The sequence below is a fragment of the Lactuca serriola genome, chromosome 6 (assembly GCF_051521515.1).
Source record: "Lactuca serriola cultivar US96UC23 chromosome 6, Lser_US96UC23_V15, whole genome shotgun sequence".
Taxonomy (NCBI): Eukaryota; Viridiplantae; Streptophyta; class Magnoliopsida; order Asterales; family Asteraceae; genus Lactuca; species Lactuca serriola.
The window spans coordinates 191,146,446-191,171,970 of NC_136413.1; the positions used below are offsets into that span (position 1 = coordinate 191,146,446).

At 31.7% G+C, this 25,525-nt stretch overlaps 4 protein-coding genes and 1 long non-coding RNA gene across 6 annotated transcripts; 2 read left to right on the top strand and 3 right to left on the bottom strand.

Moving 5' to 3' along the window:
* The first annotated feature begins 399 nt into the window (after positions 1-399).
* LOC145057638 (Intron maturase, type II family protein) lies at positions 400-3,719 on the top strand. The gene is made up of 3 exons (XM_079005507.1): positions 400-530; positions 1,117-1,258; positions 1,346-3,719. Exons 2-3 carry the CDS (start codon positions 1,156-1,158, stop codon positions 3,628-3,630), a joined length of 2,388 nt encoding a protein of 795 aa, XP_078861633.1. The 5' UTR covers positions 400-530; positions 1,117-1,155; the 3' UTR covers positions 3,631-3,719.
* A 131-nt stretch (positions 3,720-3,850) lies between these two features.
* On the bottom strand, positions 3,851-4,587 carry LOC145057639 (uncharacterized). The gene is made up of 2 exons (XR_013686150.1): positions 4,336-4,587; positions 3,851-4,230 (listed from the first exon to the last, which is right to left on the bottom strand). It is a non-coding gene; the product is annotated as an uncharacterized LOC145057639 (long non-coding RNA).
* Positions 4,588-7,248: 2,661 nt separating this feature from the next.
* On the bottom strand, positions 7,249-10,507 carry LOC145057640 (filament-like plant protein). Of its 2 annotated transcripts, none has more exons than XM_079005509.1 (5): positions 10,071-10,507; positions 9,442-9,596; positions 9,175-9,361; positions 7,851-9,070; positions 7,249-7,729 (listed from the first exon to the last, which is right to left on the bottom strand). In XM_079005509.1, the coding sequence occupies exons 2-5, from the start codon at positions 9,547-9,549 to the stop codon at positions 7,337-7,339; spliced, it is 1,908 nt and encodes a 635-aa protein (XP_078861635.1). In that variant the 5' UTR covers positions 9,550-9,596; positions 10,071-10,507; the 3' UTR covers positions 7,249-7,336. The 2 variants fall into 2 exon arrangements, with proteins under 2 accessions (XP_078861635.1, XP_078861634.1); XM_079005508.1 differs by having other exon boundaries at positions 9,442-9,599.
* Positions 10,508-11,355: 848 nt separating this feature from the next.
* TPR8 (Tetratricopeptide repeat (TPR)-like superfamily protein) lies at positions 11,356-14,908 on the bottom strand. The gene is made up of 10 exons (XM_079005511.1): positions 14,666-14,908; positions 13,898-14,154; positions 13,400-13,433; positions 12,983-13,122; positions 12,820-12,886; positions 12,589-12,688; positions 12,331-12,494; positions 12,223-12,269; positions 12,092-12,142; positions 11,356-11,947 (listed from the first exon to the last, which is right to left on the bottom strand). The coding sequence occupies exons 1-10, from the start codon at positions 14,736-14,738 to the stop codon at positions 11,603-11,605; spliced, it is 1,278 nt and encodes a 425-aa protein (XP_078861637.1). The 5' UTR covers positions 14,739-14,908; the 3' UTR covers positions 11,356-11,602.
* A 5,200-nt stretch (positions 14,909-20,108) lies between these two features.
* Positions 20,109-21,992, top strand: LOC145057641 (cytochrome P450 81Q32-like). Its single transcript, XM_079005510.1, has 2 exons — positions 20,109-21,133; positions 21,246-21,992. The coding sequence occupies exons 1-2, from the start codon at positions 20,249-20,251 to the stop codon at positions 21,870-21,872; spliced, it is 1,512 nt and encodes a 503-aa protein (XP_078861636.1). The 5' UTR covers positions 20,109-20,248; the 3' UTR covers positions 21,873-21,992.
* Positions 21,993-25,525: the final 3,533 nt, after the last annotated feature.

Below are 25,525 nucleotides of genomic sequence, written 5' to 3' on the forward strand. Positions count from 1 at the left end.
ATTGAAATTTTGACAATTTTAGTTTTAGAGATTGATTTTGTTTGATCATCTGTTTATATATATATATATATATATATATATATATATATATATATATATATATATATATATATATATATATATATATATAAAATAATAAATTTCTAAAGTAATATGTATAGGAACAGTATAGTATAAGAAACATATTCTTAAAAATGGAAAAGTTAATATGTAAAATTTTCAAAAATATCAATGATTAATCTATAAAATTTTCAAAATTATTATTTAGAAAAAACATAAATAAAAAGTTGGGACATTTGTGTAAATTGCTTTTTCTTTAATAAAAAATAAACTCATATTAAAAGTTATAATTTTAAATTGAAAATTATATTACATCACACCCATGCCGTTTTTCTTTTTTCCACTTCTGCTTACTACTCCACAGCATTGCTTCTCTCTCGTCACGTCGACTCCCTTCCCTGCTCGCGCCCTGTGAAGCCACCGGCCGGAGACCTTCGATAGCCATAGCTACTCCTTCACATTCCACCCAGGTTCATTTTTCTTCCTTTTAATTTCTGCTTTCTTTCTTCCATATTTTCTTGCTTTCTTTAGAAATCGCCAATCTTCATATCAATTGATAGTTTGATACCGATTTCAAGGTTATCAATTGATGCCGGTGTTATTATCAATTGATTTTGGTCGATTTCTTCTTTTTTTTTTCTGCCTTCGATAGCCACAGCTACTTATTTGCTGCTACTGATTTGCGACTTGTTTTTTGTTCATATATGATATCTGTAAAAAAAGGAATGTGTTTGCTGTTCCTATATGATATCTATGTCTCTTGAATTAATATGTGTTCTTAAGGCTTGTATGTATGATGATTTTTTATCTGAGTTGGGATGGTTGGCCTTGCACGCAAGCTGTTTGATCAAATGCCTGAGAGGGATTTATATAGTACTTTCTTAATATGCATCTTTTCACTTGTTGCACCTCATCTTCAACAGTCTGATCCTTAACATCCATGCCTTTAGTAGTTGAAGATGGCTAAGACAAGAGACTTTGAAAGTGAATGGAGTTTTCATTGAGTAAAAGCTTGATGCATTAATTTTATCCCTAATTTCTCCCTCTTAAATCCAGGATGTAGCTGCTGCTGGTAGACATACATGTATATGCAACATGTGGTCTGTATGTCTACCAATGATTTGCAGGAGGAAACTTATAAACAGGACCACAAATGTTCATCTATGTTTTCATCTCATTTCTGCCAATCTATTAACAGGTAATCCCTCTTTTCCTTTTCTAGCTCTTCACTCAATAATAATCCACTACAGGCATCCATAACTTGGATTCTTGTATGTCCTTGCAGGAAAAAGATATATCAGTCATTCAGTTGATTCATCTCTAAAATCCAATAACAATGGAAACAACAGTAACATTGACACAATGTCATTAGCAAGCAACTTAGCCTGTTTGGTTGAAGAGTCTTCTTTGGTTAATGAAAGAAAACCAAGAACCCGTTTAGAGTTGAAAAGGTTTCTAGAATCCCGCATAAAGAAATCCGTAAAAGATCAATTCAAAGATGGAAAATTTCATAATCTAACTGAGAAAGTAATTGCTAATCCATATACCCTTCAAGATGCTTATGACATTATTAGGGTCAACTCAAACATCAGTTTACTATCAGAATCTGATGATATCAACTTTGACTCTCTAGCACAAGAATTATCTTCTGGAAATTTTGATATCAATTCCAATGTCTATTCCATTTCAACAAAAGGAGCAAAAAAAGAAAAACAAAAAGAAAAACTCGTGCTTCCAAATCTCAAATTAACCATCATTCAAGAAGCCATTAGAATAGCTTTAGAAGTTGTTTACAAGCCTCATTATTCCAAGATTTCACACGGGTGTCGAAGTGGAAGAGGACACTCATCAGCTCTGAAGTACATCCGTAAACAAGTCTCCAATTCCAATTGGTGGTTCACGGTGATAGTCAACAAAAAAGTTGACGATTCTACCCTTTCTAAGCTCATATCAACAATGGAAACCAAGATCCAAGATCCCAAATTGTATTCTTTGATTCACAGCATGTTTGATGTTGGAGTCTTGAATATGGAATTTGGAGGCTTTGCAAAAGGCCATGGTCTTCCACAAGAGGGTTTGTTATCTCCAGTTTTAATGAATATTTATCTTGACCTCTTTGACCATGAAATTCTTAACTTGTCAATGAAATACGAAGCTCTTGATAGTCAACACGACGGGTCAAAGTCAAAGTCAAAGCTACGTGGCTGGTTTAGAAGACAAATGAGTCAACAAAACGAAGGAAATACATCAGGAGTTAGGATACATTGTTGTAGATTAATGGATGAAATTCTCATTGTTATAAAGGGTTCCAAAGAAGTGAGTTTGACTTTAAAGTCAGAGATTGAAAACTTCATTCGGGAATTTCTACACTTAGAAGTCGACAATAAGTCGGATATTTTTCCATGTAATGATCCTCGAGGGGTTAAATTCAGTGGCAATATTGTAAAAAAGAGCATGAGAGAGAATCCTGCAGTTAGAGCAGTTCATAAGTTAAAGGAAAAAGTGGAGTTATTTGCATTACAAAAACAAGAAGCATGGGATGAATGTATGATTAGAATCGGGAAAAAATGCTTAGGTCATGGATTCAAGAAAGTCAAAGAGTCAGAAATCAAACATCTTGCTGACTGTACCTCGGTTTTGAGCCAGGTGTCACGCTTTCGTAAACCCGGAATGGAAACCGATCATTGGTATAAAGTCTTACTAAAGATCCGTATGCAAGACATGGATTCGAAATACACCGACACTGAAGAATCCATCTTATCAAAGTTAATTACCGAAAACGCCCTTCCCCAAGACCTTAAAGACTCGTTTTACACTTTCCAAAATCACGTTAAAAACTACGTTTCTTCCGAGACCTCATCCGTTCTTACCCTTCTCCCGGAATCGGAATCGGAATCGGTTTCCATTACCGAAGTTCTTGCCCCGATAAAGGCTATAAGAATGTGTCTCCAAAGGTACGGAATCACCAATTCCGAAGGAATCCCACGCGCGTGCCGTATGCTTGTGTTACTAGACCACGATCATATAATCGATTGGTTTTCCGGTTTAGCGTCGCGTTGGGTTAAATGGTATCGTTTATGTGACAATTTCAATGAAGTGAAACATATTATTAGTATACAAATTAGGAAATCTTGCATTCGTACATTGGCTACAAAGTATAGATTACATGAGACTGAAATTGAGAAGAAATTCGATTCCGATTTGAGTGGAATCCCGTCAACCGAAGAGATTGAAAACGAGAGATTGGAATATGATGAGAGATTGGAATGTGATGAGGGATTGATGTATGGGATTCCTTATAGTGGTTTGTGTTTAGTGTCTTTAGCAAGAATTGTGAGTGAATCTAGACCATGTGGTTGTTTTGTTTTGGGGTGTAGGGTGGATGCACCATGTGTTTATACAATCCATGTAATGCAAAGACAAAAGTTTCCTGTTTGGAAAACGGGATTTTCGACTTGTATTCATCCGAGTATAAACGGGAGGCGAATTGGGTTGTGTAAGCAGCATTTGAAGGATTTGTTTATTGGTCGAATATCTCTTCAATCTGTTTCTTTTGGTGCATGGAAATGAATTAGTTCATCCTAATTGTATTTTCAATTTTGTTGTTATTGGGACATTATTATGCATATGAAAGTTTCAGTGAAAATTGATTTTTTGTATTTGGATGAGAATCATGAGATTGCTAAAATTGTAATTGATTAAACAGGTCAGCATGTATCTTTTCGCAAGAATAGAACTTAAAAGTTAAAAGGAAATGAATTTAGGTATAAAAAGATAGGTGGCTAAATCATACATTTCAAATAATTAGTTGTTATAAAACGTTAATAACATTGAATGAGTTTCATGGTTAAACAGATAAAAAAAACATGGGAATTTCCAGTGAGAGCAATCCCACAATCATCACCTTAAGAATGGAACAGATTCTATGGATTTGCAAACATTGCGTTTATGTCCTCTGGCTCTAATGTACTCCTGCAAATCCTTCATCTAATCCTACTCTTTGGAACCTCATCACTATCACTAGTCCACTTGATAGTTGAAAAAAAAAAACCCACCCAAAACAGAGCAACTGCCAGTAGTTCTAATGAGATTCATCATGAGGGTGTTTTGGATCTCCACCATGGCCACATTTTGAACCCAATCCATTAAAATTTCATGAGTGTTGAACACCTAATGAATAAAAATACATACATGCTTAGTTTGAAAATAATCCATGTGTAAAAATATAACATATAGCGGCCTACAAATACATATATCGTCAGTTTGAAAATTTACCATATGATTCAATGTAACTGATATAAAGACATCGATATTTGAAGAGTCGATTCACTATTAGTAAGGACGTTGATATATGAAGAGACAATTCACTATTACTAGGACATCGATATCTGAAGAGGCAATTCACTATTACTAAGTACATCTCTACAATTCACTATTACTAGATACATCTCTTCAATTTAATTGACAAAAAGTAATTTACATAAATGGTCCCTAAAGTTACAGATAATTTATATAAATGGTCCTTAAAGTTAAAGTCATTGTTATTAACAAAACTACATAAACTAATGGAAATCATGTTTGAAAACATGATGACATTAATAACTCATGGTCAAACGCATTCAGTCAACAACAAAATTGTTAAGACGAACATAATAACTCATAAAATTTAAAATAAAAGACAAAAGACAAAAACAATAATAATTGAAATGGTTTGTAGTATGCCGATGCTTTATAATCGTAGAAAAACATGTATGGTTAGTCCGAATGAAAGAAATAATTTATGGTTAGTCCGAACCAAAAAAATACTGTAATACATTATAGTTTGAACCAAAAAAATAATGTATGGATAGTCCAAATGAAAAAAAATAACACATGGATAGTCAGAACGAGAAAATAATGTATGGATAGTCCATGTAGGGTTGTAAATGAACTGAACAAACACGAATGAGGGTTGTTCATGTTCGTTCGTTTAAGTTAGCCGAACAAATGAACGAACGCGAACGGATAAACGAACGAATTTTATCGTTTATGTTCGTTCTTTTAACAAATTACATTGTTCATTCGTTTATGTTCGTGAACATGCTAAACGAACATAAATGAACAAAGATAAACAAATATAAATGAACATATAATATATATAATATAGTAATGCAATCAAATACAGTTAAGCATATATGAACATAAAAGGAAGTTATACAAACGAACATACACGAACAACATAAACGAACGTTCACGAATATAATTAAATGAACTATACTATTGTTCATGTTCGTTCGTTTAACTAAACGAACAAGAATTTGTGTTCATGTTCGTTTATTTATTAAATAAACGAACATAAATGAACTTCCTGTCGAACAGTTCACGAACAGTTCGTTGAACGTTTAGTTTGTTTACAGCTCTAAGTCCATGTTAATTATCAAACAATAAGAACTATTACCAATGGGTTGTTTGTTTTTTTTTTTTTAAGAAAAACCACTTCTGGCTACGCTGCACAACACAAATGCAACACTTAGCATTTAGCAATTGTTTGTTTTTTAGAAGACTTCTGATTTAAAAACTGTTGTATGTGTGTTGCATGACTTAGCAATGGACACTTCTCTTTAAACCACTTCTCACTTTACTTTAAGTTATATTCTTCAACATCGATTTGTTTTAATTTTTTTCAACATGTTTATTATTTTAATAATATTATGAAGGATATTACGAACAATTCGAATATATTTTACATAATTTCAAAACCATTTCGTAAATTTCATATAATTTTTTTTGTGTTATATTGTCTATAATCAAATATTAACAAAATAAACATGATATTCATCAAATTAATAATTTTATTTATACATGTTATTCGTTAAATTAATAATTTTATTTATTGTTATCAACAAATATTATGTTTAATTATTTTATATAAACGTCTTTAAAAATCATATCATCATAAATTATCTTTATATTTGATTTGCATATGATTAAACTAAATAATTTTTTAATTTAGAATTATTTTTAATTATTGTATAATTAATTTCAGTTTATTATAACAGCCTACAGGTGGTAAAAAAAAAAAAAAACAAACTTCTTATTGAAGGCTGCAACCGTCTGATCAACGTCTTCTTGTTTGATTTAAATCAAAATGAATTTATTTAAATCAAATCAATAGATTTTTATATTTAAGTCAAATCAAATGGTATGTAAAGTAACATATGGTATAAAAGGCCAAAAAATATCATATGAGGAAGGTATAAAGATTTATATCAAATCAATGGTAGATATAACGACACTCACTTGGAATCACCATAAAATTGTGCCCGTAAATATAACAATCAAGGTTCTAAAAAACTCACCATAGCATGTCATGGCTCCAAGTTTTGTACCTGTCGTCATGCTTTAACAAAATACCATCTTAGATCACATATGGATATATTATATAAAAATGAATTATAGTAGAAAATATATTATAGAATTATAAATTATAAACAAAATTATCGTCTTAAGTCACACCTTATAAACAACATGATCGCTCATGGTTCGTAAAAACTTGAGGCTTAATATTGTCACTAAGTCACGTTTAGCATTATTTTACATGAAAAGTCATTTCATTTTGTTTTCTCAAAAGTCAAAGAATTTGTTTTTGAAATAAAACATTTGCAACTAGATTACTTTCATTAGAACAACTAGATTACTTTCATTAGAACAACCAAAAAATGACAAATCACTTTCCATGATAGACTTCTTTGTTTCCTAATTCTTTTTTATATACATTTTAGCAAATAAAGGCTTAATTTGCACCATATATAGTTAGAAAAAATACACTTGTCACCCTAGAAGAAATGACTAACTTGATTCTAATTATTAGAATGTATCTCAAGGACCCATTTGTTATGCACTACATATTATAACAAAACAATTTAAACTACACTTGTCATGCATTAGACTTAGACTTAGATTGGCATTAATGTTAATCAGACAAAAAGTGTAATCTTTTAACACCCAAAAAAGTTGGAATATTGCACAACAGAGACTCATTTTCAATCTAACTGAGTTTATCATCAATGCAAAAGACATAAATACCCTCATAAAAAATAACCCCTAATCAAGAAATTCAAGTATGAAATATCTATGTTGCCCAAACATATAATGACTTCAATTTTGAAAAAAAAAAAAAAAAAAAAACAATATAAGAGTCTAAAGAGGTAGAGTCTAAAAACCTTTCAATAAACTCACATTTTCACTAAACACAATTTAATCCACAATTATTACACACTAAATATGTTCTTACTTCTTACCCTTGATGACTTTCACCTTGAACTCCATTCTTACTCCTCAAAAACAGCTTTTCAAAACTGTTGTTACTTTTAGAATGACCAGATGAAGTTGAAGAAGAAGAAGAAGAAGATCCTGGTGACTCATCATCCATTGAAGGACTGCAGTTGCTTTCATCTTCTTTTGCAGGAAGTAAAGTCTTTTTAGGCATGAAAGTATCATTTGAATGCAATTTCCATAGCTCAACTCCAGTTTTAGTTTTTGTGACAGATGATCCATTAGAAAAACCAGGGAGATTTGCAGTGTCAATCAAAAAGTCTTCAAGTGTCGCTAAAGATTCCAACTGTCGTGCAAGTGATGATATTGTTTTTTGGCACTCAGATAGCCTATCAGCTGCTGCCACCTCAAGATCCTGTAAAAAAAATGAATCTTTTTCTTATTTTCAATATAATATGTCATCAGCCTCTTTCAAGATCATGTAAAAAAGCATCTCTTACTTAAAGAGAAAAAGAAACAGGCATAAGAAAGCTTACTTGTTTCACTTTTAATTCACCATTTGAAATGGCAGATTGCTGAAGCTTAAACTCCTCACTTTTCTTCATAACTTCCTTCTCTAATCTCTGACATTTAATTGTCATTTCAGATGACAAAATTCTTTCCTTTTTAATATCCTCCTTAATCGAATCATTTTCTGAAGATATGATTCGGGCCTCCATTTCCAAATCAACAAGTCTAGATTCAACCGACTTCTTTGACTCATTCACCATCATCAGCTCCTTTTGGAGGTCAACCATTTGACTTTTTGTCTCATCAAGAGATTCTTTACTTGCATTCAAAGCACTCTCAAGTTCACCTTTTTCAGCCTCTAATTCTTCTAATTTCTCTTCCAATTCACAAACCCTCATTCTCAATACTTCAACTTCACTTTTCATATCTTCAGTTTCAGAATTGCAACGCGATGTTTCATTCTGAGCCTCTGATAAAGAAGCAATTCGCTCCATTTCCAAGAAATCATCCATAATATTACTAATTTCAACGTTTTTTGCCACAGATTTTCCACTTTTGAATTGATCCAGCTCAGCAATTAGCGCCAATGCCCATGAATCATCATTTTCATTATGCTCAGATTTGTTGACTTTGAATGAGTCAACATCTAACTTTTCTGATCTGTCTGATTGACTGTCTGTGAGAGAGTCAACATAAAAAGAAGAAATCGAAACAGCTTTATGATTATTATCATTAACAGAAGGCAATTTTCGAGTCAATGAAGTCAACTTCCTGCATTCTGCTTCAAGTTTTGCCACTTTCTTTATGCTTTCTAGCTGCTGTTTACTAGCAGATTCTGCTGCTTGTGTGCTCAAATCCCTTTCAATGGTCCGGATTTCTAGCTCTTCTGATTGGATGATGATCTCAGACTTTAGGGCAGAATTCTCTTTCTCCAAAGTTTCAAGCTTTAGGATGATTTTTGGATCAACAGGGGAGCATTCGGATTTGTTGACTTGTGATTTTGCTTTGAGAGTACAAATTTGCATTTCAAGATTCTTTTTTGTTAGTTCCCATTCATGTTTTTTATCCTCTAAAGCCTCATTGATACGTTGTTCTTGCTCTTCTCTTGCTTGCCTTAATTGTTTGACACATTCTTTAAGAGCACCATCAAGATGATTTGTTCGAACCTCAAGAGCTAAATTTTGTTGTAAAGCTGCTTCAAGTTGTTGTTTTAATGTTGTAACTTCATTTTCTGCTTTTTCCCAACCTAAAATTATTCATAAATTAGCGTAACAAGTTAAGATAAGTGAATATATCCATGGATTCATAGGCATAGCCATATAAGTTTAGTATGTAGACATTAATTAATACCTGCAACAGCTTCTTCTGCAACTTTGGCATGTTGTTTGACTAAATCTTCTTTAGCACCGACATTAACAAGAGCAGCTGATAGCTTTTCTGTCAGATTTTTGAAACTGTCATTAGTCTCTGTGTTGGGGGTTGAAACTCTTGAGGTGACTTCAGATGATTGTGATTTCTGTAAGCTGTCATGGTCCACCTGAAAATGGAGATGATAAAATGAAGCAAAACCCATTCGATTGTGTAGATGATATATGGATGTGAAGGTTTTTTTTTTACCTTTTCATCGGAGTTACTCTCGGAATGTGAAGATATTGAAGTGGAACTTTCTGTCTCACCAGGACTCCGGTCAGAGGACTTCCGCTTCCACCAACTCTTCTTCTCCATCTCGCTCGACCTCTAAGTTTCAAAGCAGAATCGCATTTGCTTCTGCACTACTAGAATCACGGGTATATTCCGATTACCAAAAGTAGTAAATGCAGCTTTTAAAACGAGTAAGATCTAACCTAACATAAACAAATCGCTTGTAACTTGTAATGAAAGCAAATATCAGATTAAGAGATTGGAAAGAGAAAAACGAATCTTTAATTCAAAATCAACAATCAATCAATTAATCAATAGAACAGTGTTTAGTAACAAGGAAAGGGGGATTTAGCTGAAAAATCATGAAATACCCAATCCTCGAACATTTAACCGACGGTCAAACGGGAAGAAGGAACTGTGCTTCTAAAGTTACGAAAAATACCCAAAAAATAAACTAATTCTCTGAGCATCATCTTATTATATCTGGGTAATTTGTTGAAGCTAATTTAAGAAGAAGAAGAAGAAGGAAACACCATAGATTTACCCCATAGAATAAGAAAACAATAAGAAATTGAGAAGAAAACAAATCTGAATCGATATAATACCTTTGACCGGAGACCAGATAAAATGAAACTAATGTCGAAGCTTGAAACCCAATAGGAAGCAGCAGTGCAAAGATCTGAGGAATGTCAGAGGCTCAGAGCAATATCTGATGTAAAGAAAACAACCCCACAAGTTTGACAGAATAATTAATGGTTTCTATTTTATGAAGGTTGTGGTACTAGCTAGTGCTACCATGGCAGGTATAACATGAGCTAAAGACAGGGAGCATGTGATGTTGAGTGAGTATCGAGAGAGACTTTATGAAACCCTATTTTTATAGAAAAAATATAATCAATTTCAAATGTTTAAGTTTTGAAATGAAGATAGCGACTTCATTCCCGCCCATGGGTGTTGAAATTGAGCATTTAAGCTCCCATTTTTGGTGTTAGTTGCAGTGCAGACGCTCCCACCTGTGTTTCGGGCTTTTGGGCTCATATTGTCTGACATTTAAGACATAGGATTCGTTTGAGCTCCACCATCAACTATGGAGTTTGACCTTAGTCAAATATCCATTTTTTATTATTAAATGATAAATTTAACACAACTTACATTTAAAATAATAACTATTATTATTATTATTTTTAAGTGGAGGATAATGTATACGAAATCCTTCGGATGCATGCAGACAAAGAGGGGGACCATGGGTGGAGTGTGAGGTGGTGAAATGTTTATGTGAATAGTACAATGAAGTCCTTTTAACACAACAAATTGAATTTTATTATCAATTTAATAATTTATGTAGTCATATTTTAGTAAATTATCAAGTTTATATAACAAATTTATGTGTTCATAGATTGGTAAAAATTGGATAAGAAATCAAAATATTGGTAAATGAATTGGTAAGTAATTCACTTTGTTATATAAATTGGTAAAAACATACACCTTTGTTATATATATAAAGTAATCGACCATATCTTTCATGTTATGTATAAAATCTACTAGTGCTTTTTTTTTTCTTTCAAAATATGTGAAGTATTATTACCATTTGAATAAAATGTCAAGTTTGTTAGATTAAATAATCTTGAACAAAGATAATATATATATAAAAAAGAGAGATAATTTTGCAAGATTTAAAAATTTAATAAACTTTCAAAATCAAATTTAAAATTTAAAATTGAAAATTTAAAATATCATGAAATAAGACTTTTGACCATACAACTTGAACATAAATCATCCAATTTTCCTACTCCCACTATCTCCACCAAACATATCTATCTCAATGTTTTCATAGAAATGAAAGAAACCAATGTCAACAAAATAGAGCAAAAGACTCAAACGCCCTCCACATCTGGAAAGTTTGCCTCAAATTTCTTGAAAATGAATCATGTCATGTGTTTTCATGGTAATGTATGAAGGAAAATGTTGGACACCACTCATTAAATCCCATATATCAACCATATGCAACAATCACCAAAATTTAGCAACACTTTTTTTTAAAAAAATACTTGAAAAGGTAAAACCTAACCCATATATTCAAATCTAACTCACACCCCACCAACACAAATTCTCAACATATCCTCCAAAGTCTGTATAGCTAGTTTCCATTGGGATTGTCTTGTGGATTAACACGCGATGTTGTTCCATCAGACAAAACCTCAAACACAGATCTTAGAATCTCCTCCGGCATTTGCATTTGTTCTCCTCCAACATTCACTCCTACTCTTATTCCTGGCTCATTGGAATTGGAATTGGAATTGGAATTGGGAAATGGATTTCCCATTCCACTCTGAGCCATGTTCCTAAACATGTTTGCCATGTCAAAAGGTTGACCATTCACATTCACATTAAATGGCATGGATGGAAAAGGTGGAATTGGCACACTCCCCCTTGCAAAACCACCAGAATGATCTTCATTTGAATGACTTGTTGAATTTGAATTCTGTTTTTTTATAAAATAAAACTAACAATCAAACTCACGTTTCTCAAACAAAATGTAATTTCTTTATATATATATATATATATATATATATATATATATATATATATATATATATATATATATATATATATATATATTTCATACCTGGCCACGATTGGCTCTTTGTTGTTCTTCTCTGAGTTTCTGTTCTGCTGCCTGAAAATATCAACAGTGAAATAAATATTATATGAGAATGTTGAAAAAAAATATCACACAAAATGAAAAAATGAACTAACCTGAATATTTCCTCTTACAGATTCATTATTCGGATCCAATTGCAAAGCTGCATCAAACCCAAAATAAATATGAATTTATTAAGGCATTTACTTTATATAATTACAAACCTTTTAGAAATCCTTTATCAATAGCATCCCTGTAGTTGCCTTGAGCATAATAAGCAAACCCTAAACGACTGTAAGCCTTGCTGTAATTTGGATCAATTTCAATTGCTTTATGGCAATCATCAATTGCTTCTGTATGCTGGTTCGTTTGGGTGTAAGCTGCTGCCCTAGTTTTATATTTTAAAAAAAAAAAAAAAAATTTTATAATCCCAAAAACTTAATATGTAAACTCCAATTATTATAGTAAAGTAAATAAATCACCTGTTGCAATAATAAACAGCATTATCATCACAAAGTGCTATAGCAATGGTGTAAAGCTCAATTGCACCAGAATACAACTTTGATTGCATAGCCTTGTTACCTATACACATAAATAAATAAATATCCAGTCAGCATTTATATATATATATATATATATATATATATATATATATATATATATATATATATGATTAAAAGTAATAGTGATAATCAGGTTTGAGTAAAAGTTACCTTGTAATTTGAAGGTATCAGCTAATTTTTTAAGATCAAATTCTTCGGATCCAGATTTTTTCATTTCCTTGTATCAAACAAGTGTCAGAAAATGAACATGATATTGAGATGAGAAAAAAGATTTGATTTTTTTTTAAAGTTAATATAATATATTATTATATACCGTTAAAGCATTATGAAACAAATGTGTAGCTCTATCGAGTGCTTGTTCATCATCTCCATTGGGTGTAGTCCCAAAATAATGAACCTTTTCAAGGGAGTTAAAGAATTTACCAAAAAGTTCATCCTCACGTTCACGTACACCTAACAATAATGCAATATGAATTAAGCCTTTAAAAAGATCTACATAAAGATAAACATAAAAGAAATGGATGTTTTTTTTCTTCCAAAAGAGAAATGAAATAGATGATGTTAAGCTAATGTTTGTTTCCTATGGTGATTGCTCATAGATATCAAGTACTTCCATAATATCATTCAATTTTACCCTAAATTATCATCTTGTATGACATAATTGCAGGTCTACATAAATGCAAAATATACATATCTCAAAAATATATATTAAAAAATAAACAGGATTTACCTATGGTTCCAGTATCCCCTTTGTTGGTGTCATTCTACATAAGAAGTAAAGCATCAAAAAGGGAAAAAAAATGAATATCCATCACCACTTAATAATAGTTTTAAAGTATAAAGACATTAAAAAAAGATCATTAAAGCAGCATCACAAGCGTTTGGTGAACAAACAAAAACTCATGTAACACACTTATATGTAATATAATATTCCAAACTTATAGTTAGTTCATTCTGCTGTTTAAGGACCTAAAATTCCAGAGTGTGTTGTTTGTTTTCAGTATTTCTTCACATTTGTGGATAACTTTATTCCTGTTCAATTCGGGATCATGTATGAATATTTGTGTGATAACACTAAAAACAATCAATACATGATCAACTAATTTAACAAGAAAGTTTTGTGAACATAAAAAAAGAATGAAGATCCTTTTATGGATCCCAACAGAACAGGCACATATAATGCATAACACTAGTGAAAGATCATAGGGAGAAGACAAAACATGAATACCAGAGATTGTGATGTCCCAGGAATTTTAGTATCCACATTATTATTTGTGCACGATGTATGGGATATATCTGCTTGAGGTTCCTCATGGTTTTTATCTGACTCAATCTCATTCTTTCCTGTTTGTGATTTGAAAATCTCAATGAGAGAATCAGATTTTGGTAGACTGGAAGTAGATGATGAATCAATCTTGAAAACCTCGGATAAGCAGTCCTTTGCAACCTCAAGACTTTCAGCATCACTATCGGAGGTAGGTTCAACTGTAAAACAGGTTTTGGTGGAACTGTCAATAAGAGCAAGAAGCCACACAAATGTTCAAGCATAAAAATGGCAGAATATATAAACTTTTGCGCAGGTCACCAATAATATCTCTGCGTGAAAAAAAAATGGAGTCGATCCCTTCCTTTGTAGGAGACCAAGCTCTTACAATTGAGCGCACAATATCAAACTAGTGTCATCACAACAAGTATGTAAGCCTCAATTGATGTAGAAACCCTAATTTCCCTAATGTCCAATGCTCTACAGTTATCATCAATCAACAGAAGATGGTAAACCTAATAACGATCTTTTATTTGAGTGGCATCCCAACAGGGAAATTGAACTAAACGTCAAAAGGATATCAGTATTTGGCATCAGTATCTTCAGTTCTATCGAGAAACGATTGAAATATATATACACCCGAAAAATGCATAAACATAAACACAGAAAGATACAATAGATAATCGCGTATAAGAAAATAAAGCCAGGGACAGGTAGAGCAAAGGAGCTAACCAGAATTGAGGAAATCGAGGAAAGATAGGACGATGCGACGAAGAAGAGGAGAATCCGGCTTCAAGTTCGTCATTGAAAATCGTCGCCTGTAGCAGTAAGATGAAGAAGCAAACGAGTCGAATATTGAGAGTGTTTGGTTCCCTTGTGGAGATGTTCACGTTTGGGTCAGGAAAAACGTATATTCCACTTTGTATTGTTGTTTACTTATGTGATCCAATCACCCATCTAAAACCATATAATAGGTTTCATATTGTCTCATTTCCAAGATAAGAACACATTCTTGAACACAATACAAAAGGAAATGGTGAACGCATCTTTCACAAAACCTACGGTTGCGAGTCTGCTAGCATTCTACTGTACTGTCTAAAATAGTCCGTAGTTGTTATATATAAGCTGCCAGATGACTAGATCATCGTTAAGTTCAAGGCTTCTCATCATCTTTCACCTATCATCATCTATATCATCTTTCATCTCTCATAATTCATCTCATATTTCATCTATCCATCTTTACCCAATATATTTATAGGTATAAAAATACATATACAGTTTAAATCAAGTAAAACGTTTATAAATCGTTTATACATAATAGATATCTAAAACACAAATAATTGTCACATATAGCATGTAATTTATATTAAATACTTCATATATATATATATATATATATATATATATATATATATATATATATATATATATATATATATGTGTGTGTGTGTGTAAGATAAAAGTAACTATGCATTCACTTGTTAAAGTGATGACTCGAAATTCGGGTAACGCTTCGCTTCTAAAAATCTTTTTTCGTTTGACGAAACTTAATATCATTATTACTAGATTTTAGTCTAATATTTATTGCGACTAATTATTAGTCTAGATGTATCATTAACCCAAGGTCTACGAGCAATATTGTTTTTCTTGTATTTTATAAGTGTTAAATAATACTTTTCAACTATAAATCCTCCAGTTCATATCACACATTTCACACAAAATACTACCATTTCACTCCCAAAATAAATCAAAATAACCATCCTACAAATCTCACCCCAAGAGCCGTTTGAAACAAATCGCATGCGAGAGGTTCAAAAACACCGATTGCAAATATTTGTCTTTTGGATACCTGAGTATACCGATCACAATTTGATCCCTCTATGATTTAGCCCCAACCCCAACAACTACTGCAACCACAACACTCTTGCTACCAACAAATACCATAACACCATGTAGCCCGTTAATCCAACCTTATTGTAAAAAATTCCCCTTCTACCGAATACGTTTCAGGAAGCCAACCCCTACACCGAAAGTCGGATTTATTCGGTAAAACCCAACTTGAATAGGAACCCGAACCCTAATTTGTTCGTGAAACCCAAGCCGAACCATCCAACCCTAAAAGATAAGGAAAGGGACAAGCCGAAAAACAGCTGTTAAAGAAAAGGCGACCCCTCACCAATAGATATTAGAAGAATAGAAAGAATTAACAAAATCATGGGTCAAAATCTCGGAGGATCCCAAAACCATGATCGTGCAGAAAGAGGAGCATTTTTGGCGACGCATTAAAGAGCGGTTTCACATCGTTATGGGTCGTGGTGAGTACCGAACAAAAGACCAATTCACTAGCAAGTTTCATGAAATGAACAAAATGATCACAAAATTTAACGGGACATTTGTCAACTTTCTACGTTAACGAAAAAATGGTGAATACGATAAAACAGGTTTGGAGACGGTGCTTGAACTTTATAAAAAAGGAAATAAGAGACCATTCAAATATATCAAGATTTGGAAATTTTTATCGCTTCCCCAAAGTGGCAAAAAGAGTATGACAGTGAAAAAGGTGGTTCGAAGAGAACCAAAGTTTTCGATACGAGTTACACTACTTCATCTAATGCTTATTTTTGGGTTTGATTTGAACGAAGAGGAAGATGAGCTTGAACTTGAAGAGATAGTCCGTCCCATGGGTTGAGATAAGGTGAAAAAAGAGGGTCTCTGTCGAATATATCGGGAACCGGAAGAGGAGATGAGATTCACAAGGTCGCTAATAATTTCAAATTTTATAACTGGAATTTCAAAAAAGAGAAATTAGATGAGAAAAAAAAAAACTCTAGATGATATATAAAGAGCGCGACAAGAAAAACAAAAAACTCGCGATATAAAAATTTTAACAAAAAACATTGATCATCTTAACGTAAATGAGCATAATATTGTTTTGAGGGTTAGAGAATAAATCATGAAAAAAATATTACAATTAATATTTAATGGTAATTTTATAGTGTTTTTATTTAATTATCATTTTTACTTTTAGCTGTGTAATGGTTTTTAATTAAATTAATGGAATATTTATTTATTATTATTATAAATATTCATATAATCATTAAATTTAATTAAAAAAGATAATTAAAAGATATGATATATACATATCATTTTATTAGTTTTGTGGACTCATTAAAAATATAATGGATTGTGCTAATAGAGAAAATAGACACGGTACTGTAAAGTAGAATCCAGAATTAATCTTTGCTTGACAAAACTCTTTTTGACTTGATGAACATATACGGATACAAACAATTGGGCCTCTACGAATGAAAACAATCAACCCCTAAGTAAACATGAGACCAAAATTTTATAATCCAAGTATCCAACTTTTACAAACTTGACCCATATCTAGTCATATTCCTTGTTATCCAACTTCTGCATTTTTTACAAAACAATTATGTTACTTGTATTATTATAATATTTTATTAGAATCGTTAATTATCAACTTCTACATTTTTTACTAAACAATCATGTCACTTGTATTATTAATAATATTTTATTAGAATTATTAATTATGTAGTATCTAATATGTTTTATTTAAATATGTATTGTATTTTAAATTATTAAATATAATAATTTAATTAACATAAAAAAATAAAAATAATTCGTACTAGTGAAACATTAATTCAATACTAATGAATACTATAATATTATATTTGGTATTTAGTTTTATATTATTTACCAATATTATATTTTGTGGTAAAGTTTAGTGTTGAGGCATCAATCAATTTATACTAATAAAACTTTAACGTCCTCTCTAATAAATAAATGTTTTTTTGTCACATGTCAATCTCTAATGAGTTTTGATACTTGTCATTTTATGATATTTTTTAAATAAATAATATCTACATGTCAATTTATGGTTTTTTTTTTCAAATTTTAAAATTAAAAAGTTACATAATCTTATACGTATATATGTAAATTATCAAATAGAATAAATATTATAATAAATTGCAATTAATATGTTTCTATATTTCTTATTTCAAAATTTTATTTTAAAAACACTTATTATTTACATTTTAATATTTTATTTTTTTTAATCAACCCGTATAACACACGGGTTTAACATCTAGTGTGTGTGTGTGTGTATATATATATATATATATATATATATATTCCTCTCTAATAAATAAAAATTTCTTAACCACATGTCAATCTCTAATAAGTTTGACGCTTGTCATTTTATGATATTTTTTAAATAAATAATATCCACATGTCAATTTATGGTTTTTTTTTTAAATTTTAAAATTAAAAAGCCACATAATCTTATATTTATATATGTAAAGTATCAAATGGAATAAATATTATAATACATTGCAATTAATATGTTTCTATATTCCTTATTTCAAAATTTTATTTTAAAAAATACGTATTATTTATATTTTAATATTTTATTTTTTTAATCAACCCGTGTAATACACGAGTTTTACATCTAGTTATATTTTATATTTGGTGTTTTAGTATTATTAATCAATTGTAAATAAATATTAAATATATAAATAAAAATATGTTTTTTGATTTGACAATTTTAATGAAAAAAACTACACCAAAAAATTAAATAAGTTAGAATTTGTTTTTTTTGCTTTACTATTAGTGGAGTTTTTAAACAAAATGGGGTTGGTGAAAAAAAATATTTACCAATCTAGTATAGTTTGAAAAATATTTATCAAACTAGTGTTTTTCTTCATTTTTTATTTATTTTTCAATATTTATTATTGTTTCTCTATTTATTTAAAATATCGGCTTTTTTACTTTTTTTTTATTTCAGTTTTTTTACTATTTATTGTTTTTAAATATTAGTTTATTTTTTTATTTTATTTATATTTCAGTTTTTTTTAATATACATTTAACATAAATATCTTCTAACACACAAAAGAGCTTTATTATTTTGGTTCATTATATGTCTATTTGATTAATTTTTTTCTACCATTTATTATTTTGGTTCATTATACCACCATAATTTGCAGGTTTCTTACCCAACTATTCACTTTTACAACTTTGCACAAAGTAATAGTTGTGTTATCAAATTTTGTCTGTATCATTTTTTTTTACAATTTTGTTTTCACATGTTTCGAAATAAAAGTTTTTATTGATTTGGAAATTTGTTTTCTAAATGTTTTTTACATATTTAGTTTTATGCATGTATTTTATGATTTCTTTCGTTTTACAAATTAGATTTTTTTAAAATTTTGTTTTTTATGTTTTTACATATTTGTTTTTATGTAAAGACATAAAAAATATGTAAACTTTTGCTTTTTATATTTTATTTTCAATGTAAAGAAACTCAATTAAAAAACATGCAAATGTTGTATAAATAAAGACATGAGAAAAAACTTTCTTTCTATAAAGGATTAAGTTTTAAAAATATATGTATAAATAAACGGTAAGGAAATTAAATTAAACTCATAATTACTATATAAACGGCGGAAAAAAATTACTCAAATAGGCATATAATGAAACGAAAATAATAAAGCTCTTTTGTGTGTTAGATGTTTATGTTAAATGTATATTAAAAAAAATGTGAAACGAAAATAAAATAAAAAATAAAGTGGTATTTAATAACAAAAAATAGTAAAAAACTGAAATATAAAAAGTAAAAAATGCGATATTTTAAATAAATAGAAAAACAATAAGAAATAATAAAAAATAAATAAAAAATGAAAGAAAAACTGATAAATATTTTTCAAACTATACTAAATTGGTAAATATTTTTTTAAATAAGCTCATTTTGTTAAAAACTCCTATTAGTGAGGTATCTTATCCTACAATCTTGGATGCTGTAACAAACTTATAGGAGACAAAGCACATTTGTTTCTGCCATGAACACATCACGAGAGAGCAGATAACCAAGTAATTATACGCCATTTGGGAAAGACATTTGTTTCCTACCCATCCATCAACATCTGATTCGTAGTGCATGAAAAGGACACCACATTAGAATAATCACCTTCAAAATGAAAGCTTACTAGAAAAAAACAGAATGAAACAGGATCGAAAACAAGAATAAGAGTATTAAATATTCAATCATCTTAACAACGAACATTGCGTTAATTAAAAAACCTGATAGCCGACTAATATCTTGGATGCAAAGTGTTCCTCGTAATACGAATCTATACTCTTGTGCTCATATATTTCTTTAATTGTCTAGTACGTATGTTTTCTTATATATATACCGATTAGTTTACTGCTTAATTACTTGAGTCTTGATATATACCACCTCGTAGTTCTTGATTTTATAGTCAAATTAAAAGCCAGTCGATTTTGTTAAATCTTTCCATGATGAATTGGTGCTCTATCTTTTTATTTTCTCTCTTCTTATACATGATCACCAACCATTTCATTCATATGTTCCATAGATTCCCACCAAGGCCTTTTCTCTCACTACCCATAATCGGGCATCTGTATCTCTTAAAAAAACCACTTCATAGAACCCTAGCAAAGATTTCCAACAAGTATGGCCCTGTTGTGTTTCTTGAATTTGGTTCACGAAAAGTCCTCGTTGTCTCATCTCCTTCTGCTGCTGAAGACTGCTTTACAACAAACGATTTAGTCTTTGCAAATCGGCCAAAACTACTTGCCGGAAAACACCTTGGTTACAACTACACCACTCTTACTTGGGCCTCGTATGGACACCATTGGCGAAACTTAAGAAGAATTGCTTCGCTTGAAATTTTGTCCAACAATCGTATTCAGATGTTTACAAACATTCGTCGTGATGAGGTTCTCTCTCTAATGTCTACGTTACACAAGAGCTCTAAAAACCCTGGATTCGTGGTCGTTGAAATGAAGTCATGCTTTTTTAACGTTACATTGAACACGATAATGAGAATGATCACAGGAAGGAGACGCTTATATAGCGACAACAAGGGAGAACCAAAGGCTGCGAGAAAATTCCAGGAAATGGTGGAGGAAACTTTCCGGTTGAGCGGTGCATCAAATATCGGAGACTTTGTGCCTCTAGCAAAGTGGATTGGTGTAAACTCGATTGAAAAGAAGATGGTAAAACTAAATCAAAAGAAGGATTCCTCCATTCAAGACATGATTGATGGGCACAGGAGGATGAGGAGTCATGATTCTTTGACTATCATCGATGTCCTGTTGTCCTTGCAAGAAACTGATCCGGAATACTATACAGATGAAATCATTCGAGGCTTGATACTAGTAAGTCTTCAAAATACATATCGTTCTGGAATATCGATCATATAGATTTTTAAGTAGGTTATGTTAATTAATTAACCAAATTTTGTGGATTAATTATGGATTCAAATTAAAGGTGATGATCTCAGCTGGAACTGATACTTCAGCAGGAACCCTAGAGTGGGCTTTAACTCTTCTACTGAACCACCCGGATTCCCTAAAAAAGGTTGTTGACGAAATAGAGAAGAAAGTGGGTTCTTCAAGACTTATGAACGACTCCGATCTTCCTAATCTTCCCTATCTTCATGGAGTTATAAACGAAACACTTCGTATGTGCCCAGCTGCACCACTGATTCCACCCCACGAATCCACAGAAGAATGCATCGTCGGTGGTTTCCTCGTCCCACCGGGAACAATGCTTTTGGTGAACCTTTGGGCGATGCAAAATGATCCGAAGCTGTGGGAGGAGCCGGAGAGATTTAAGCCGGAGAGGTTTGTTGATCAGGTTGAAGGGCAGAGGGATCATGGGTTCAAGTTTATGCCGTTTGGGTCAGGGCGAAGGAGGTGTCCTGGTGAAGGTTTGGCCATGCGAATGGTGGGGTTGACCCTAGGGACACTGGTTCAGTGTTTTGAGTGGGAGAGAATTGGTGTGGAGAAGGTGGAGATGAAGGAAGGACCTGGTCTCACGATGCCAAAAGCCCGACCTTTGGTAGCTAAATATAGACCACGTCCGCACATGGTGGATCTTCTTACTCGCATATGATATGAGTTTGCGGAAACAATGTCCAAAATTCAGCCATCTAGCTGGCTTTCAAAAATTACGTATGTAATAGGTGTTATGAAAAATGTTATTATTATATTAATTATGTTCGAAAGAAATATAAAGAGAAAATCAATGACAGTTTTCTGAGATTATTTTTAACAAAAATAAGCTATTTTTTTAATTTTTACAAAACAAGTTTGTAATGGTTCCTGATGCAAAAAAAATTTGAAAAATTAAGCATTTTGGAAATCTATCAAACCCTAGCCAGGGTTTTTGTTTTAAAAAAACAACAATAAACCAAAACGATTATAAAAACTGACTTAGTTGTTTTTAATTTGATAAAAGTCAAATGTAATCGATGTGGTGGTTTTACCCTAAAATCACTCAAAAATCGCATATATATATATATATATATATATATATATATATATATATATATATATATATATATATATATATATATATATATATATATATATATATATAGAGAGAGAGAGAGAGAGAGAGAGAGTTAGAGTTGAAACTCCAATTTTTATCTTGTTGTTTTTATTAGCTATCTCCTTCACCCCAAGATCGTGTGCTTTCCGAATGTTATAGAGATTCGACAAAAAGTAAGTGTCAAAGCTCTCCTGAGTCTTGATTATTAGACATATGTTCTTCCACTCCTTCTTCATCCCTAGGATGAAAGTGATATTGAACTCGATAGTGGTATGGACTACACCATATCTGGTACACTTGTAGATAGGCTCATTGAACTAATCATAATAGGCTTCCATTGATTCACTCTCATTTTGATTGAAGTCAGATAACTTCGATAAACATTGAGTCACATAACTTTTCTCGGTTCGCTCATTCCCTTGGTATTTCTCTTTCAGAGTGTCCCATAATTATTTCGTAGTCTTGCAACCTTGAATATAGTTATACACAATTGGCGGAAAAGCTTCGTGTAGTTGTCGAAGACATCTCTTGTAATTGGCCTTCTTCTTTTTTCCTTGAGCAATCATATCTTCAGCAACACCATAATTTCCTACAGCTTGAATAAGATCAACACAATAAGGACCTTTTTCAATAGATTGCCAAAGATCTTCATCAATCCTGTTGATAGGGCTGAGCATGGGTCGGTATGGGTCGGTTTTAACCCAAAACCGAACCCAAACCGATGGACGTCGGTTTCTAAAAAATTGAACCCTAACTGACCCTAAACCCGTGGGTTCGGTTTTACGGTTTATCGGTTTCTAAATCGGGTTTCGGGTTCGGTTTCGGTTTATGAGTTAAACCAAACCTGAAAGTATTTTTCTATCATCTCATATCCTCATTTATATAGAAGCGAAGATGGCTTCTACTTTGATCCCTCAAGCGATGTGGGACAAAGCTAATACTTGATAAAACGAAAGAGGATGAAGGTTGTGTTTATGTAGGCGAGCATCTGTAACTATGTTTCAATCATGTGCCGATGTGGGATATGTTATATCTAGCTACGAAAATAAAGATCTAAAATATTGTAGACATGTTTCGAACTTGAAACCTCCAGAAAAACACATTAGAGCGTTACCCACCTCAACCAAATGATCCTTTTGATATAACTTTGCTAAAAATGTTTATATGTGTATATAAATTATATAATTTTATAAACATTATACATAATCGGTTCGGTTTGGTTTTGCCAAACCCAAAAACCGACCCCAAACCGAAATTTTCGGTTTTCAAAAAATCTAAACCCAAACCGTCGGTTTTTGCTTCGGTTTCGGTTTCTTGGTTTCAGGTCTGTCGGTTTTTTTTTCGATTTTTCGGTTTCCGGGTTCGGTTTTGCTCACCCCTACCTGTTGATATGGTCTTCCATACAATCTGCCCATTGATCGTAATACTCTGGAAGCAGCATCAAAATCTTTTTTTAGATCCAAGTAGATTAACATAGTTCATCACAATGCTGACATTCAAGTTTTCCATTAGATCGAGAAAAAGAGGATAAACTTGAAAAGAAAGAAATCAGATACAAAACGATTGATAAAACGAATACAAAATCGTTTAATCACATAGATTGAACGAAGAGTTACGTTTCCACTTTTAAAACGATTGAATCGAAGTGAATGAATCAATAAGATGAAAATGTGATCAAGATTCTCCACTCGATTTGTGGATTTCTGCTCTGATACCAATTGATACTATGTTTTTAACTATGTCTCAATCAATCGTAATGTAAATCAGAGTAAGTAAGAACACGAGAGCAAATAAGATTTTTCAATTCATCATAAATCTGGAATGAGTACAAATGTAGTTGCAGAGAGAGAGAGAGAGAGAGAGAGAGAGAGAGAGAGAAAGAGAGATAGATAGATAGATAGATAGAGTAAGCTCAATGCGTAAGAATGCAAAAGTTACAACACACTTATGTACCTATCCTATTTATAGGATACTCACATATAAAAAAAAATACAAGGACTTCGACACTGAAATGCGAACCTATAAATATTCCTAGTAAGTACATATATAACGAAGTCTTAGGAACCCTCTTCATTTACAAGCATTCGTTACTAAGAACACCGCCTGAGGTTCGACATATCACAACACAATTATACTCTACACATTGGGAGGTACCGAAGTCTCCATTTGAGATTCAAAGCTTCCTTGGTTTAGCAAGATATTATCAAAGATTTATTTAGAAATTCTCCAAGATTGCAATTCTTTTGAATCGGTTGGTGAAGAAGAATGTCAATTTTTTATGGGAGCCTGAGCAACAGACGACATTTGAGACATTGGGACAGAAGTCGTGCGAGGCTCCAATACTAAACTTTCCCGAGGGTGTGGATGATTTTGTGGTTTATTGTGATGTTTCGATTATGGGATTGGGTGTAGTACTTATGAAAATGGGTCATGTGTCTGCTTACACTTCGCGACAGTTAAAACCTTATGAGGCGAATTATCATACTCAATATTTAGAGTCGGGGGATGTAATATTCACCCTCAAGATTGTAACGACATAAATTTTCAAACAAAATTTTCATTTTAAAAATCACATAATTCTCATAACACATTTCAAAAAAATCTCATTTATTTAATTTACAACACAACTCCATAATTGTTTGATTAATAATCCAAGATCCTCGAAATATAACTCTTTCCCTGGTGTGTACAATCAAGCCGACGCCTTCCCGCGATCCTGAGAAAAACCTGAAACACATATCATATAACACGGTAAACACGAATCTTAGTGAGATCCCCAAAATACCACACATATCTCAGTAGCCTCTCATGGCTATACTCAGATAAGACCCTCCGGTCAATGTGTCTCAGTGGGACCCTTTGGTCCCAAAACTCAGGTGGACCCTCCGCTCTAACCTCAATAACTAATAATAATAATAATAATAATAATAATAATAATAATGGAAAAGTGAATATACCCTTAAGGGTATATAAGCTTAGCTACCCAAACTCATAATAATACGTCTTTTTGTTTGATATATTTATTATAATATTGTTAAACTTCAATCCTTAACTTGATTTATATTCAACATTTTTAAATTTTCACTATTATCTTCTTTTTACATCACATCTTTTTGTCGAACACTTACTAGGCTATATATATTATTGTTGAAAATGACAATTATGTAAGAGTAAGATAAATATGAAATTTATAAAAATCTTTGAAGTAATTCAAT

Bases quoted from the DNA above. Each gene is read 5' to 3' on its own strand.
- LOC145057638 (XM_079005507.1), top strand. From the start codon at position 1,156: ATGTGGTCTGTATGTCTACCAATGATTTGCAGGAGGAAACTTATAAAC. The intron at 1,259-1,345 runs GTAATCCCTCTT...ATGTCCTTGCAG, and splicing joins TTCTGCCAATCTATTAACAG to GAAAAAGATATATCAGTCAT.
- LOC145057640 (XM_079005509.1), bottom strand. From the start codon at position 9,549: ATGGAGAAGAAGAGTTGGTGGAAGCGGAAGTCCTCTGACCGGAGTCCT. The intron at 9,362-9,441 runs GTAAAAAAAAAA...CTCCATTTTCAG, and splicing joins AGAGTAACTCCGATGAAAAG to GTGGACCATGACAGCTTACA. The intron at 9,071-9,174 runs GTATTAATTAAT...GAATAATTTTAG, and splicing joins TGCAGAAGAAGCTGTTGCAG to GTTGGGAAAAAGCAGAAAAT.
- TPR8 (XM_079005511.1), bottom strand. From the start codon at position 14,738: ATGACGAACTTGAAGCCGGATTCTCCTCTTCTTCGTCGCATCGTCCTA. The intron at 12,495-12,588 runs GTGATTTATTTA...ATATAAAACTAG, and splicing joins GCTGTTTATTATTGCAACAG to GGCAGCAGCTTACACCCAAA. The intron at 12,270-12,330 runs GTTTGTAATTAT...GGTTTGATGCAG, and splicing joins TGATAAAGGATTTCTAAAAG to CTTTGCAATTGGATCCGAAT.
- LOC145057641 (XM_079005510.1), top strand. From the start codon at position 20,249: ATGATGAATTGGTGCTCTATCTTTTTATTTTCTCTCTTCTTATACATG. The intron at 21,134-21,245 runs GTAAGTCTTCAA...TTCAAATTAAAG, and splicing joins TCATTCGAGGCTTGATACTA to GTGATGATCTCAGCTGGAAC.